This window comes from Gouania willdenowi, chromosome 6, assembly GCF_900634775.1.
Source record: "Gouania willdenowi chromosome 6, fGouWil2.1, whole genome shotgun sequence".
Classification (NCBI taxonomy): domain Eukaryota; kingdom Metazoa; phylum Chordata; class Actinopteri; order Blenniiformes; family Gobiesocidae; genus Gouania; species Gouania willdenowi.
Genome location: NC_041049.1, coordinates 63,402,908 through 63,415,022, shown reverse-complemented (window position 1 = coordinate 63,415,022; position 12,115 = coordinate 63,402,908). Strand labels below are relative to the sequence as shown.

At 36.5% G+C, this 12,115-nt stretch overlaps 1 protein-coding gene across 1 annotated transcript; it reads left to right on the top strand.

Annotated features, from left to right (window-relative positions):
- The first annotated feature begins 865 nt into the window (after window positions 1–865).
- LOC114465311 (ras-related protein Rab-8B) lies at window positions 866–10,054 on the top strand. The gene is made up of 8 exons (XM_028450235.1): window positions 866–1,128; window positions 3,957–4,017; window positions 4,126–4,186; window positions 5,910–5,987; window positions 6,083–6,172; window positions 6,262–6,327; window positions 8,100–8,150; window positions 9,136–10,054. The coding sequence occupies exons 1-8, from the start codon at window positions 1,005–1,007 to the stop codon at window positions 9,226–9,228; spliced, it is 624 nt and encodes a 207-aa protein (XP_028306036.1). The 5' UTR covers window positions 866–1,004; the 3' UTR covers window positions 9,229–10,054.
- Window positions 10,055–12,115: the final 2,061 nt, after the last annotated feature.

Below are 12,115 nucleotides of genomic sequence, written 5' to 3'. Positions count from 1 at the left end.
CATTTTACAAAGGGAAAACATCATTCCAAGGTTGGAGTTCAAAAGGTTATGTTCAGTTCTTCAATAACAGAAAGAGTCCTTGTAGCTTTCTTGGTGTTGATGTATTTTTTAGTGTCCAGGTAACAGTGCAGTTCATTATTAAAGCAAATAAAATAGGGGTTTTTTTTCTGTCCATTTCATGCAGTGGATGTGGAATTTGCCCAAAATAATAATTAACTGAATAATAAATGTAATGGTTTTACTATTATTTTATTTAATTCTTTTATTTATTTCATTCAATTAAAAAAAATTGCAACAACAGTATTTACATGAATGAAAAGGAGCAGAAAGAAGTAAAAACTTATAATGTCTGCCCCCTAACAACACAAAATGATTTACACTTCCTTTGAGCCGTCATCAATTACAAGACATCAAAACACAAAATAAAGTTGATCTGCTACTCTGCAGTGTTCTATTTCTGTAACATTGATAATTTAACTTACTTTTTAAACACATAAATGGACTTTCCTTTACAGCCGATTGAAACCTGGGTTTTGTGAAAACCTCAGTCCCTTTTAGTTCATATCTACTTTTTCTCTTGGTGAATCTGTTTTGCAAATTGTTTGGTAAACTTTCCAGATGAGCTTTATACATGGTTTTTAGAAGATTCTACTCTACTAGTTCATTAGTAGAGTTCATTAGATGGCCACTAACACACTAGCATTGATAAGTATTCTAAGTTTATTACATTTTCATTGATGTCACCTAGTTGAAGTGCGTCTGATAATCAGAGCAAACGTGATGGCCGTTTCCTAACTTCTCTCCTAACACCTTTCCTTTACCTCGTGACGTCATCCTCGGGATTACGGAACAGTGGATAGGAAAAGGAGATAGGAGGGACTAGTCGGACACAGCCTGCATCTACCGGCCTCTCCCTCACACAGCTGACGGCTACAGACTGACTCGGGGTTTCCCGGTAGCTCGGTTTCACATTAACCGGACATAGGCGCTTCAAGTCCGCTTCAATGGCAAAAACGTACGATTACCTCTTCAAACTGTTGCTTATCGGCGACAGTGGGGTTGGAAAGACGTGTCTGCTGTTCAGATTTAGCGAGGACTCCTTCAACACCACCTTCATATCTACAATAGGTGAGTGAGTAGTAGTAATGTGTGTTCTGCAGATAGAACAGCATAGAACACCACCGCTGTTCTAATGCTAGGTATTAGTAACCCGGAAGCTCATATTAATGCATTATATTATTCAGTCTGTTTAAATAAGCAATGAAGGAGGACAATGACAATGGAGCCAAATCTCAGTGAACCAGTACATTATTGCTCAATTAGTTTGTCCTTCACACATAATTAATGCACTGTTTGCAGGGTTTGGGGTCAATTATAATTGTAATTGCGTAATTAGTGAGGATGCATTGGCATCCTCACTATTGTATTCGTTCCCCTTTATTATTAGTGAGGATGCATTGGCATCCTCACTATTGTATTCGGCTAATGCTAGCACAATGCTAATGCTAACACAATGCTAATGCTAGCGCAATGCTAATACGAGCACAATGCTAATGCTAGCGCAATGCTAATGCTAGCGCAATGCTAATGCTAGCACAATGTTATTGCTAACGCAATGCTAATGTTAGCGCAATGCTAACGCAATGCTAATGTTAGCACAATGCTAATGTTAGCGTAATGCTAGCGCAATGCTACCGCAATGCTAATGCTAGTGCAATGCTAATTCTAGCGCAATGCTAATGCTATTGCAATGTTAATGCTACCGCAATGCTACCGCAATGCTACCGCAATGCTAACGCTAGTGCAATGCTAATGCTAGCGCAATGCTAATGCTAGCGCAATGTTAATGCCAGCGCAATGCTAATGCCAGCGCAATGCTAATGCCAGCGTAATACTAATGCCAGCACAATGCTAATATTTGCGCAATGCTAATGCTAGCGCAATGCTAATGCTAGCGCAATGCTAATGCTAGTGCAATGCTAATGTTAGCGCAATGCCAACGCTAATGCTAGCACAATGCTAATGCTAGCACAATGCTAATGTTAGCACAATGCTAACGCAGTCCTAATGCTAGCACAATGCTAATGCTAGCTCATTAAGGCTAAATGTAAATGCTAACACTAGGTTCATCAAACTTTTTCAAACTTTTCCACCTTTTTCAACTTTTTAAAAATATTCCAAATTTTTCAACTTTTTCAACTTTTTCAACCTTTTCAACTTTTTCAACCTTTTCAACTTTTTCAACCATTTTCAAACCTTTTCAACTTTTTCAACCTTTTTCCAATTTTTTCAAACTTTTCAACCTATTCAACCTTTTTCAAACTTTTCATCCTTTTCAACCTTTTTCAACCCATTTAAACTTTTTCTACCCATTTTAACCTTTTCAAACTTTTTCAACCTTTTTTTTGACCTTTTTCAACATTTTTCAACCTTTTTCAATCTTTTCTAACTTTTTCAACCTTTTCAAACTTTTTCAACCCATTTCAACCTTTTCAAACTTTTTCAACCCATTTCAACCTTTTCAAACTTTTTCAACCTTTTTTTTGACCTTTTTCAACCTTTTTTAAGCTTTTCAACTAATGCTTCAGCTGTTTGTTCACTTTCAGCTCATACTGGGAATTTACTTATACTAGTATATAAACTGGTTTTAGCGATTGTTGCTAAGTTATTACAACGTTAAGGCTATTGCTAGGTTAATGCTATGCTAATGTAGTGCGACGCGGGCCAGCACATGCATCCTCACTTGCATTTTCTTCAGGAAATGCAAAAATTCTAGTTGATAATTAATTACAATTATGGCGTAATTATAATTAATTACAGTTATGGCGTAATTATAATTGTAATTTATAATTGTTATTCAATTGTAATTGAGTTTAGATAATTTACTTTATAATCGCCATGAAAATTATTTTTAAATTGTCAATTATAATTTTTACGCAAAACTGGGGAACCGTGTTACAGTTCTATACATATTTAGTTAAAAATTATCAAAATGTGTTCCATATCAAACTTTTCTCACATTTGACCATAAGTAGAATACACATAAAAGGCTCAGATGTCCACACCAAAAATATTAAAATCTATACTGTCATTGATTAGGAAGCCTAGCAAGGTAACCTATTGATAGGAAAGAAATTAGATGATAGATATTTGTTTTTAGTGTATTTTACAGCTGATTTAGGACCAGTTAGCATGTCTATCCCTCATTGGTCAGTTTAGGTCATGTGATAGGTGCACCACGTGACTTCAAGTTCTGTCAGTTTTATTTTAGCTCATATTTATTTTTAGCTACCCCGCGAACCGTTTCATTTCAACCCTAACCCAGGAAATACTCTAAAAAGTGTAAAAGTGTTTTTTTTTGTATATGTATTTGCCATGTTAAATATGTTAAAATTAAAAAAATATATATGTCTAAGTGGGATTCGAACCCACATTAGCAGAAAGAAGAATACTTGAGTCAGGCACCTTAGACCACTCACACCACAGAAAGCTAACGCAAGAGGATGGTTGACTTTTCTTAGGTTATTCATTTCAGGCTCAGTGATTGTGATTATTTGAAATTGAACTTTAGTAACTGAGAATGTAATTGACTTTCTGAGGATAAAAAATAATTGTGATTTAATTGTAATTGGGAAAAAACATTGATAATTGAAGATGTAATTGTAATTTAAAAATCTAATTGACCCAACCCTGATTGTTTTTTGTTTTTGTTTTTGTTTTTATGTATAATGATAAACCCTCATACTTTTTATCTTTAATCTGCTTTTTCTTAACATGACATAAAAAAATAAATAAATAATGAAATTAATTCACAAAGAGAAATAATTTTTCCACAAAAATACTATGTTTTCTTTGAATCCCAGGCACCAAATAAACTCTATGATGTCATTGAAATAATCGGTGCAGCTAGGGTGTGTGTGTGTTCTAATTGCATCTTCCTGTTTTCGCAAACGCAGGAATAGACTTCAAAATCCGAACAATAGAGCTGGATGGGAAGAGGGTGAAACTGCAGATCTGGTTGGTGTGATTTCACTTGGCTTCTCACCCTTATTTTCTTTTCAATTTGAACTTGAGGAAATGCTGACTTTCGTTGGAAAACGTTATTTTCCTTTTTTGTCCATACAGGGACACTGCAGGGCAGGAGAGGTTTCGCACCATCACTACAGCGTACTACAGAGGGGCAATGGTAGGGCCTCTATTTTAATTTGGAACTATTTAATCAATTTAGGGTCATTCCATGTCATTTCAACAAGTATCCCAAGCACTTCAGTCTCAAAAAAATTCAGATTTTTTTTTAACCAATTATTCTGTGATTATTCAATAGTCACACTGTACTTTTTTTGCTTGATTTGATTAATACTTTTTGAGATTTTGACAGTTTAGTGAGGGGGTATGTTTATATAATATATAATATCTCAGGAACTACATCACATAGGAAACTAAAAATTGGTATAGTAATACAGCTCTACCTACTCTAATCAGGGGTGGACTGGCCAATTGGCATAACGGGAATCGCCCCGGTGGGCCGCTGACCCGAATTTGCCGGTCTGGTCCGCTACGCTTTTTTTTTTTTTGATGAGCGAGTGAAGGCAGAAGACATCATAACGGGTGGCCAAACTGACTGAAACAAAATGGTCTAAAAGGGGCAAAAACGTGGCAAGTAAACAGTATAAAGTGACTAAAATAGGCAAAAAGCAGTCAAGAGGAACCAGGGCAAATGTGGAACAAAATGAGGTAAAATGTAGCAGAAAAAAAGGAAACAAGTGATATTTATTGGGCAAAAGTTAGCTCATTTGGATGAAAAGTGGCCAAAAAAATTAAAGAAAGGACAAAAATTTGATAAGTGTCAAAAATACTTGCAAAAATTGACAAAAAAAAAATCGTTAAAAAAGGGATATTTATTGGCAAAAGGTAGTGAAAGTCTGAAAAAAGTGTCAGAACTTTTTGAAAAGGTGCAAAAATGGGACAAAGGAAGTTGCAAAATGGCCAAAGAAAAAAGGTAAAAAGGGGTTAAAAAGTTTCCCCCTATTATTAAGGTTTTCTCGGGGAATAATAATTAAAATTAAGACTTAAAGAGCCACATGTTGAGCATCACTGGCCTAATAACAGCTTCTACATGGTGTCTCTGATAATGTAATGGACTGGTCTGTTCAGAAAATGCTAGGGCTGAATTTTTGTCCCAGTCCACCCCTGTCTACTCACAATACATACTGTATATATAGAATACAGTATACAAAAATATCTTCTATACATCCTTTCTGATGGACATACCAGCTCCTCGAAAATGGAAAAAAGTTTGTGTTTGAGTCTGGAGCATGTTAGCATATGCCTCAGCTCCCTGTAATCTGATCAGCTTCGACCTATGTACATAGACTGATCACATCACTAATGATTTGTCACATATATGCATTGGGTCTTGAGTGACAGTCTCTTGAAATCTGAAAAAGTACTTTTTTTACTATATTGGCTATATTCATTGGCCCATAACTGCATGTAGGAATGTAAGAAAAAAATCTGATCTTGTGGAGTGTGATAAGTGAGGAGACGAGAGACGGAGATGTGTCCGATCACTTTACTTTCCACTTCAACAAGTATTGCAGCCTCGGTAGTTGGAGAAGTATGATGCATCACACACATAAACCCGGAAACATAGCATCCCTCCCTTAAAGGCACAGTCCTTTGGTGAATGTCTCTATAGTCTCACTTGTGGGTCACCACAATCTCTGTTTTAATTTAAAGTATAAAGATTACTCTTTCTTGGGATCAAAAACATTTTTTCTTTATGTGAACAGTGTGCCTATTGAATAATCACAGAACAATTAGTAAAAATTTCAGAATTTTTTTAGACTGAAATGACTTGTTACACAATGCAAACCTGTAATGTGTCAGATTTTGTCGATTCTCCACAGGGCATCATGTTGGTCTATGACATAAGCAATGAAAAGTCCTTTGAAAACATAAAAAACTGGATCAGGAATATTGAAGAGGTAAGCTCTGAATGCAAAAACAAAATAATAAGGATCTAAAAACAATAGGTTTAAATCATTCATACTATATAAGTTGATGTTTCCTCTTTCCCCAGCATGCTACATCTGATGTAGAGAAGATGATCCTGGGTAACAAATGTGACATGACTGACAGGAGACAGGTGTCCAAAGACCGAGGTGAAAAAGTAAGTCTGAGCAGCCATATTTAAGACTGAATAAACTCTTTCCAATCCCTTCTGAACAATGCGTAACATTCTGACTACGTTTCAAATAGCTGGCAATCGATTATGGAGTAAAGTTCTTGGAAACTAGTGCAAAGTCAAGCTTAAATGTAGAAGAGGTAAGTCAAGTTTTTCTTTTTTTTTTTTTAAATGAGGCACCTTACAAGATTTAACTTAAAGGGATTCTCAACCCAAATGACAAAAACAGCTCAACTATTTGTAAACTTTACTAATAGGAATGAGAGGCCAATTCGTAGCTGCATATGCAATAAAAAGGACTTTAATACCTCTTCAACCCCAACGGACCCGCCGGCGGGGGCAGCTCCAGCTTCCGTAACTCTCACGGGTCTTAATGGTGTAAATAATGAATGAAATCACACATTCTGTACCTCACTGTAATCCTATGAAACTCAGCTAAAACTGTAGCCAACCCACCATCAGAACAAAAGACCACAGCACAGGCTATTATGCTGTGAGTCAGAAAATAAACACAGAGCTCTATAAAAAGAGCCTTACGTGAAACTACAGGCCAACCTGAATCCACTGATGTACAAGTCGGGTATGTTACGTACCAAAACAACGCCACAAAATCAGTAAATACACAGCGGAAAAAGTCAGCAATGATGACAAATTGTGTCTTACCTTTGTTGTTTCTTATCAAAAGTTGCTCCAATGTGAATAAAACTCCATATTTTGATAAATCCAAATCGTGTAGTCAAACAGATGCCGCCATTATACACATCTGAGCACTCCTCAGTTGAGAAATCTGTCCAATGTGGTGCGTAGCGCTCGAGCATGAAATGGCTGGTCCCTCCTTTATCCAGCTGTGATTGGCCAGGGCTAAAGCCCACTCCCATAGTGCTTGATATCACCAAATTCTGCAGGCTCTGAGCTTTACAACGCAGTGTCAGACATTCTGATTGGTCAAAGCATTGATGAACTAGACGCATGCGTAACGGCACCAAAGAGTGGAACCAAAAATAGCATTACGCATGGCACCGCAAAGACCAGAAGCCAAATTGCAACACCTAGTAGTCAAACATAAGACTAATAATGATTGGAATCAATTTGACTGACATATTACAGCTACAAACTTGTTTCCAAACTTGTTTCCAAACTTGTTTCCAAACTTTGGCACAGCTGTGGCAAATCGGGCTTCTGCCTGAACTTTTTTGTACAAAAACATGTGTATCTTTGGCCTAATGTTTATTATTATCACCAAACTTGCTGCAGTTGATGTCCATACAATAGTTCAAATATTTCTGCTTCTATAGCCTTCGTTAATGAGAATTGGCTTTATATTTGATGTACAGTAAATCTCTAGGTTTTTTTGGGTGGTCTACAGATTTCTGTATTTAAAATACGATTTGTTGTCACTCAGTATCATATATTTCCAAAATTTCACATCATCTCCTACTTAAATCTGAACAAAAATTCGCCATGCAGGTCATATAGAAACTTAGAAAAACGTTGTTTGTTATGGGTATGTGATTTTTGGCGAAAAGTGGCTGGGGCTTAAGTGGTTAAATGTACGCTTTTGAAGGTTGACATGTTTGACACACTGTGACGTCGTGATTACTAATTGAAGTAGACCATTTATATAGTTGTAGAGTAGACTTTTACCCATTTTAAGGCATCTTCCTACTTCAGCTGTTTGGCTATAATATCTAAAATGGCGATGCCCACATATAAAAATGTATGACGTTTATGTGTATGTGAAAGTCAAAAATTGATATGAATGATTCCAAAGACATTTCTTACACAAATAAGTAGTAAAGTTTTATTATTCAGCTTAAGGTGCACTCATGTGATGGGTTGGCATTGCTTTAAGAATGGAATCTTTTGTCGTTCTAGCACTGCAGTTTCACCATCTTCTCTTCTCCTTTTTCAGGCTTTTTATACCATGGGAAGAGACATATTACACAATCTCAGCACTAAGAATGTAAGTAATAAAAACATATCTTTAGGAAGTTCTTATCATGAAAAATGCCATTATTGAATGTTGATACAAGACTCACAAATGAAAAAGAAACATGCAAACATGGTCTTAGAGTAAGTGAGCATTTCATTTTCTGCTGTCTTGATGCATCTCAGAAGGTTTCTGATAGTTCCAAGTAATGCTGGGCGATATATCGATATATTTGTAAGCACGATATCACACGGGACAATATCGTTTATATCGATATAGTTCATTTTGCGTTAAAATAGCAATGCTCCGCCTCCCTCTGTCCACTGTAGAACACTGAGTGTGTGCACGCTGTAGAGATCCGGAGGTCTCCGCGGATCGATAACATTGTAAACAGGACTCAAGACAACTTGTTATCATCACACTGCACGTTTATTGTAAGCAGGGGAAGATCAAACACTGCTTATACATTGTTTCAGACAGGACGACAACAGAAAAGTAACAATAAAGCTCCATCCCTACGTTACCATGGGGCCCTTAAAAGGACAGTCCTCAGATGGCGATCATTACAGCATACGTGTGTGTGTCTGTGTGTGCGCGTATTAGTAGTGGTAACTGTTTCTGTATGCCACTTTGGATAATAGTATCTGATAAATTCATAATTGTCAATAATAATAAATAAATAATTGATAGTTAATTATAATAATTCCAAAAAATTGTACAGCACTTTGGTCAGCTGAAGTTGTTTTTGAAATATGCACAACATTTGTTTTATACATTTTGACAATTTAAAGGTTTTAAAAACTATTTTCCAGTCTTGAAAAGTCATGGAATAATTCAACTGTTTTGCAAAAGTTATTATGAGACTCAATGTACAACACCTTGCGTTAATAAATGTGTCTGCAAATTGAAATTATAATTTTGTAATTTAACATGGTAGCACTTAGATGTTGTTTAATGTTACATTTAATCGCTGATTTGGTGTTCAAACTAAACTATTTCCACCGTTGTTTTTTTACAGACTGACAACAATACAGGAGGATCAGGCAAACCTGTGAAAATCACAGAGAAGAAGTCAAAGAGAATCAAACTCTTTAAGTGTTCACTGGTTTAGGCGGCGTGACTCCAGCCTTTTTAGTGTAACTGTTTTTTGAAACTCCTGCCTCACATGCTTCCACAGCAGCAGCAGCAGCAGCAGCTACCACAGCCTGCTGAGGTTACAGGTTCTCCAGAGGTTGAGATGTAACCATAGAAGAGGATCAATGAGGAACGAGGAATCATTTGTACCAACTCAAGCAAAAGCCTTGCGTTTTCGGACTGTGACCCTGCAGTGCCTGAGGATTCACCTCAGTTCAATGTCTTAAATATTCCACAGCCACAAAATACCTAAAAGACTGTTTGAGTTAATGTAGCATCATTTTATATCTACTACCTAATATACACTGTATACGAGCATATCTGAGCTCTCATTGATTGTATTTGTGTATCCTCATGTAAAGTATCTCCAGTAGCACTTAACATAATTTCTGTGCCTATAAGTCACACCATTATAATAGAAATTATGAAATTATACAACTTAAATATCCTTTCCTATTTCAAGATTTTTTTATTTATGCAGATTTTTGTGTCTGAAGGAAAATGTGAGAGTTTTTTTTTGTGTATGATGTTAACACTTGTCAGTATTGCATGGAAGCTGTCTCAATACCTCTGAGGTGTCGTTAGCAAGCACCGCTTGTGTGAAAAGGGAAAAGAAGGGTTTCAAAAAGTATTTGAGATTAAAAGACAGAAGGATGTTGTTGTTAATCTAGTGAATGTGTTTTTCCACCCAACAGTCCAACATCAAAACAGTGATGCTGAAACCTGTGACGTGACTGATTGTGAACTGTTGTGTTTCATTAGTGGAAAGTAACGACAATAAAAAACAAATATTTTATTGACTTGCACTGCTCTGCATTCACTTTTATTTCATGATTCGCTATGTAAAGTAAATAATGGAGTATATGTTCAGATAAATCACTATTTCACCAACAGGAAGTGTAATAATAATGTTTTATCAAAATTTTGCAACTTCCTTCATCCCATATTTGCCCCTTTTCAAAAAGTTCTGACATTTTTTTTCTTCAGATTTTAGCTACTTTTTGCCAATAAATATCCCTTTTTTTCTCCAATTTTTTGTCCATTTTTGGAAGTTCTCTTTGACACTTTTATCCAATTTTTGCCCTTTCTTTGATTCTTTTTGACACTTTTTATCCAAATAAGCTAACTTTTGCCCAATAAAAAACACCTGTTTCCTTTTTTCCCAACATTTTGTCCCCTTTTTGTTCCACATTTTTGCCCTTTTACACTATTGTTTGCCACATTTTGCCCATTAAAGCTACCTTTTGCCATTACATTCCACCTGGCTTCACTTTATTTCCTCTTTTTTGGCCACTTTTGACTGCTTTTAGTAACTTTTCACTCTTTTGACCATTTTTGGCCACCTGGTACCATATATGCCTCCACTTGCTTGTCAAAAAAACAAAAACAAAAGACCCGTAGCGTACCGACTTTACTATTCAATTCAATTCAACTTTATTTGTATAGCGCAATTTACAACAAAGTAATCTCAATGCGCTTATCAAAATATAAAATTCATAATAAGAAAGCAAAAACCCAACAAGATCCACATGAACAAGCATTTAGCGACAGTGGGAAGAAACAACTTCCTTTAAACAGGAATAAATCTCCAGCAGAACCAGGTTCAGAGGTGGCAGCCATCTGCGTCGACTGGTTGGAGTTAGTGGACAGAAGGACCAACAGAACAGGATAGAGAGATAGAACATCAGAGTCTCAGACTAGTTGAGCCGTGAACCACAGATCAGGAACTGCCATCATCAGCTTCACGACACCTGACACAGAGCAGAGAGAGGAGAGCGAGGAGAAGGCACTGGCTGCAGAAAAACATGATACAGTATTATCAGGGCCTTGGCCTTGGGCCTCACTCCCAGTGGCCTAGTCAATAGTTATTATAAAAGTGACGAATCTCTTCCTGTTTATTGGTAAGCTAACAGCGACTCCACGGTCTGTAAATGTGACCGTTCACAGACGAGCCCATGCCCGCTCTAGCGGTTAGGTTATGTTATATACCACAATACTACACTCCATCCAACACATGCAGCAGCAGCTCGGCCATGGAAACTTAGTGGAGATGAGAGACTGTGCATTTTTGTATAATTCAAGCAATAATTTATGCTTTTGATGTGATATGCAGCCTGCTTGATCTACACATAGTAGCCTAGGCATCTGGCAAAGGCTAAACTGGAGTGTAACCCTAACCCATGTTGCATCGGACACAAAAAAAAACATGACTTTTGTTTCACAAGCATTGTTGTTTTATTTTGATATGCTCACATACATTGTTGTTTTGATATGTTTGTGTTATTTCCATGTCACAAGCAATGTGAGTTCAACAAACCCAGCTGAAATGTAAAAAAAAAAAAAAATCATTTATAAACATAAAAACCATTATAAACACTCACAGTGTAATAGATGAAAGCTAAGTTTTGACCCAGTAGGTCAATTATATAGGTTCACTTTAAGAATATCATAGCCCTGAGTCAAGTTTTTTCATTGATGCCATTATGTTACAAAAATGCTGTTATGCTCCTTAAATGGCTTAAATAATTTATAGATTATAATATACCAGCGGAAGTTAGGATTTGCCATTTTAACGTGCAATGTGCTTTAGCGGTCGTTGACCCTGCTCTGGTATTTTATGTGTTCTTCTGCTTCATGGCCAACACTTCCACTTCCTGATATGATCACTTACAGCTGACTGTTGCATATCCAGCAGGGATGAATTATCACCGACCATTTTATTGCAAAGCTGCATCCTGTCACAGCACCAAGCTGGAAGTCACAGAGCTTTTCAGAATGACCCATTGTGCATCAGAAATGTTTGCAAATGGAGATATCTTTGTCCATGTGTGTTTTGGAGCACTTTTTAGTTTATTTTTATAATA

Coding starts and splice junctions, on each gene's coding strand:
- LOC114465311 (XM_028450235.1), top strand. CDS start 1,005: ATGGCAAAAACGTACGATTACCTCTTCAAACTGTTGCTTATCGGCGAC. Junction 6,173..6,261: donor CCAAAGACCGAGGTGAAAAA/GTAAGTCTGAGC, acceptor CGTTTCAAATAG/CTGGCAATCGATTATGGAGT. Junction 8,151..9,135: donor ACAATCTCAGCACTAAGAAT/GTAAGTAATAAA, acceptor GTTTTTTTACAG/ACTGACAACAATACAGGAGG.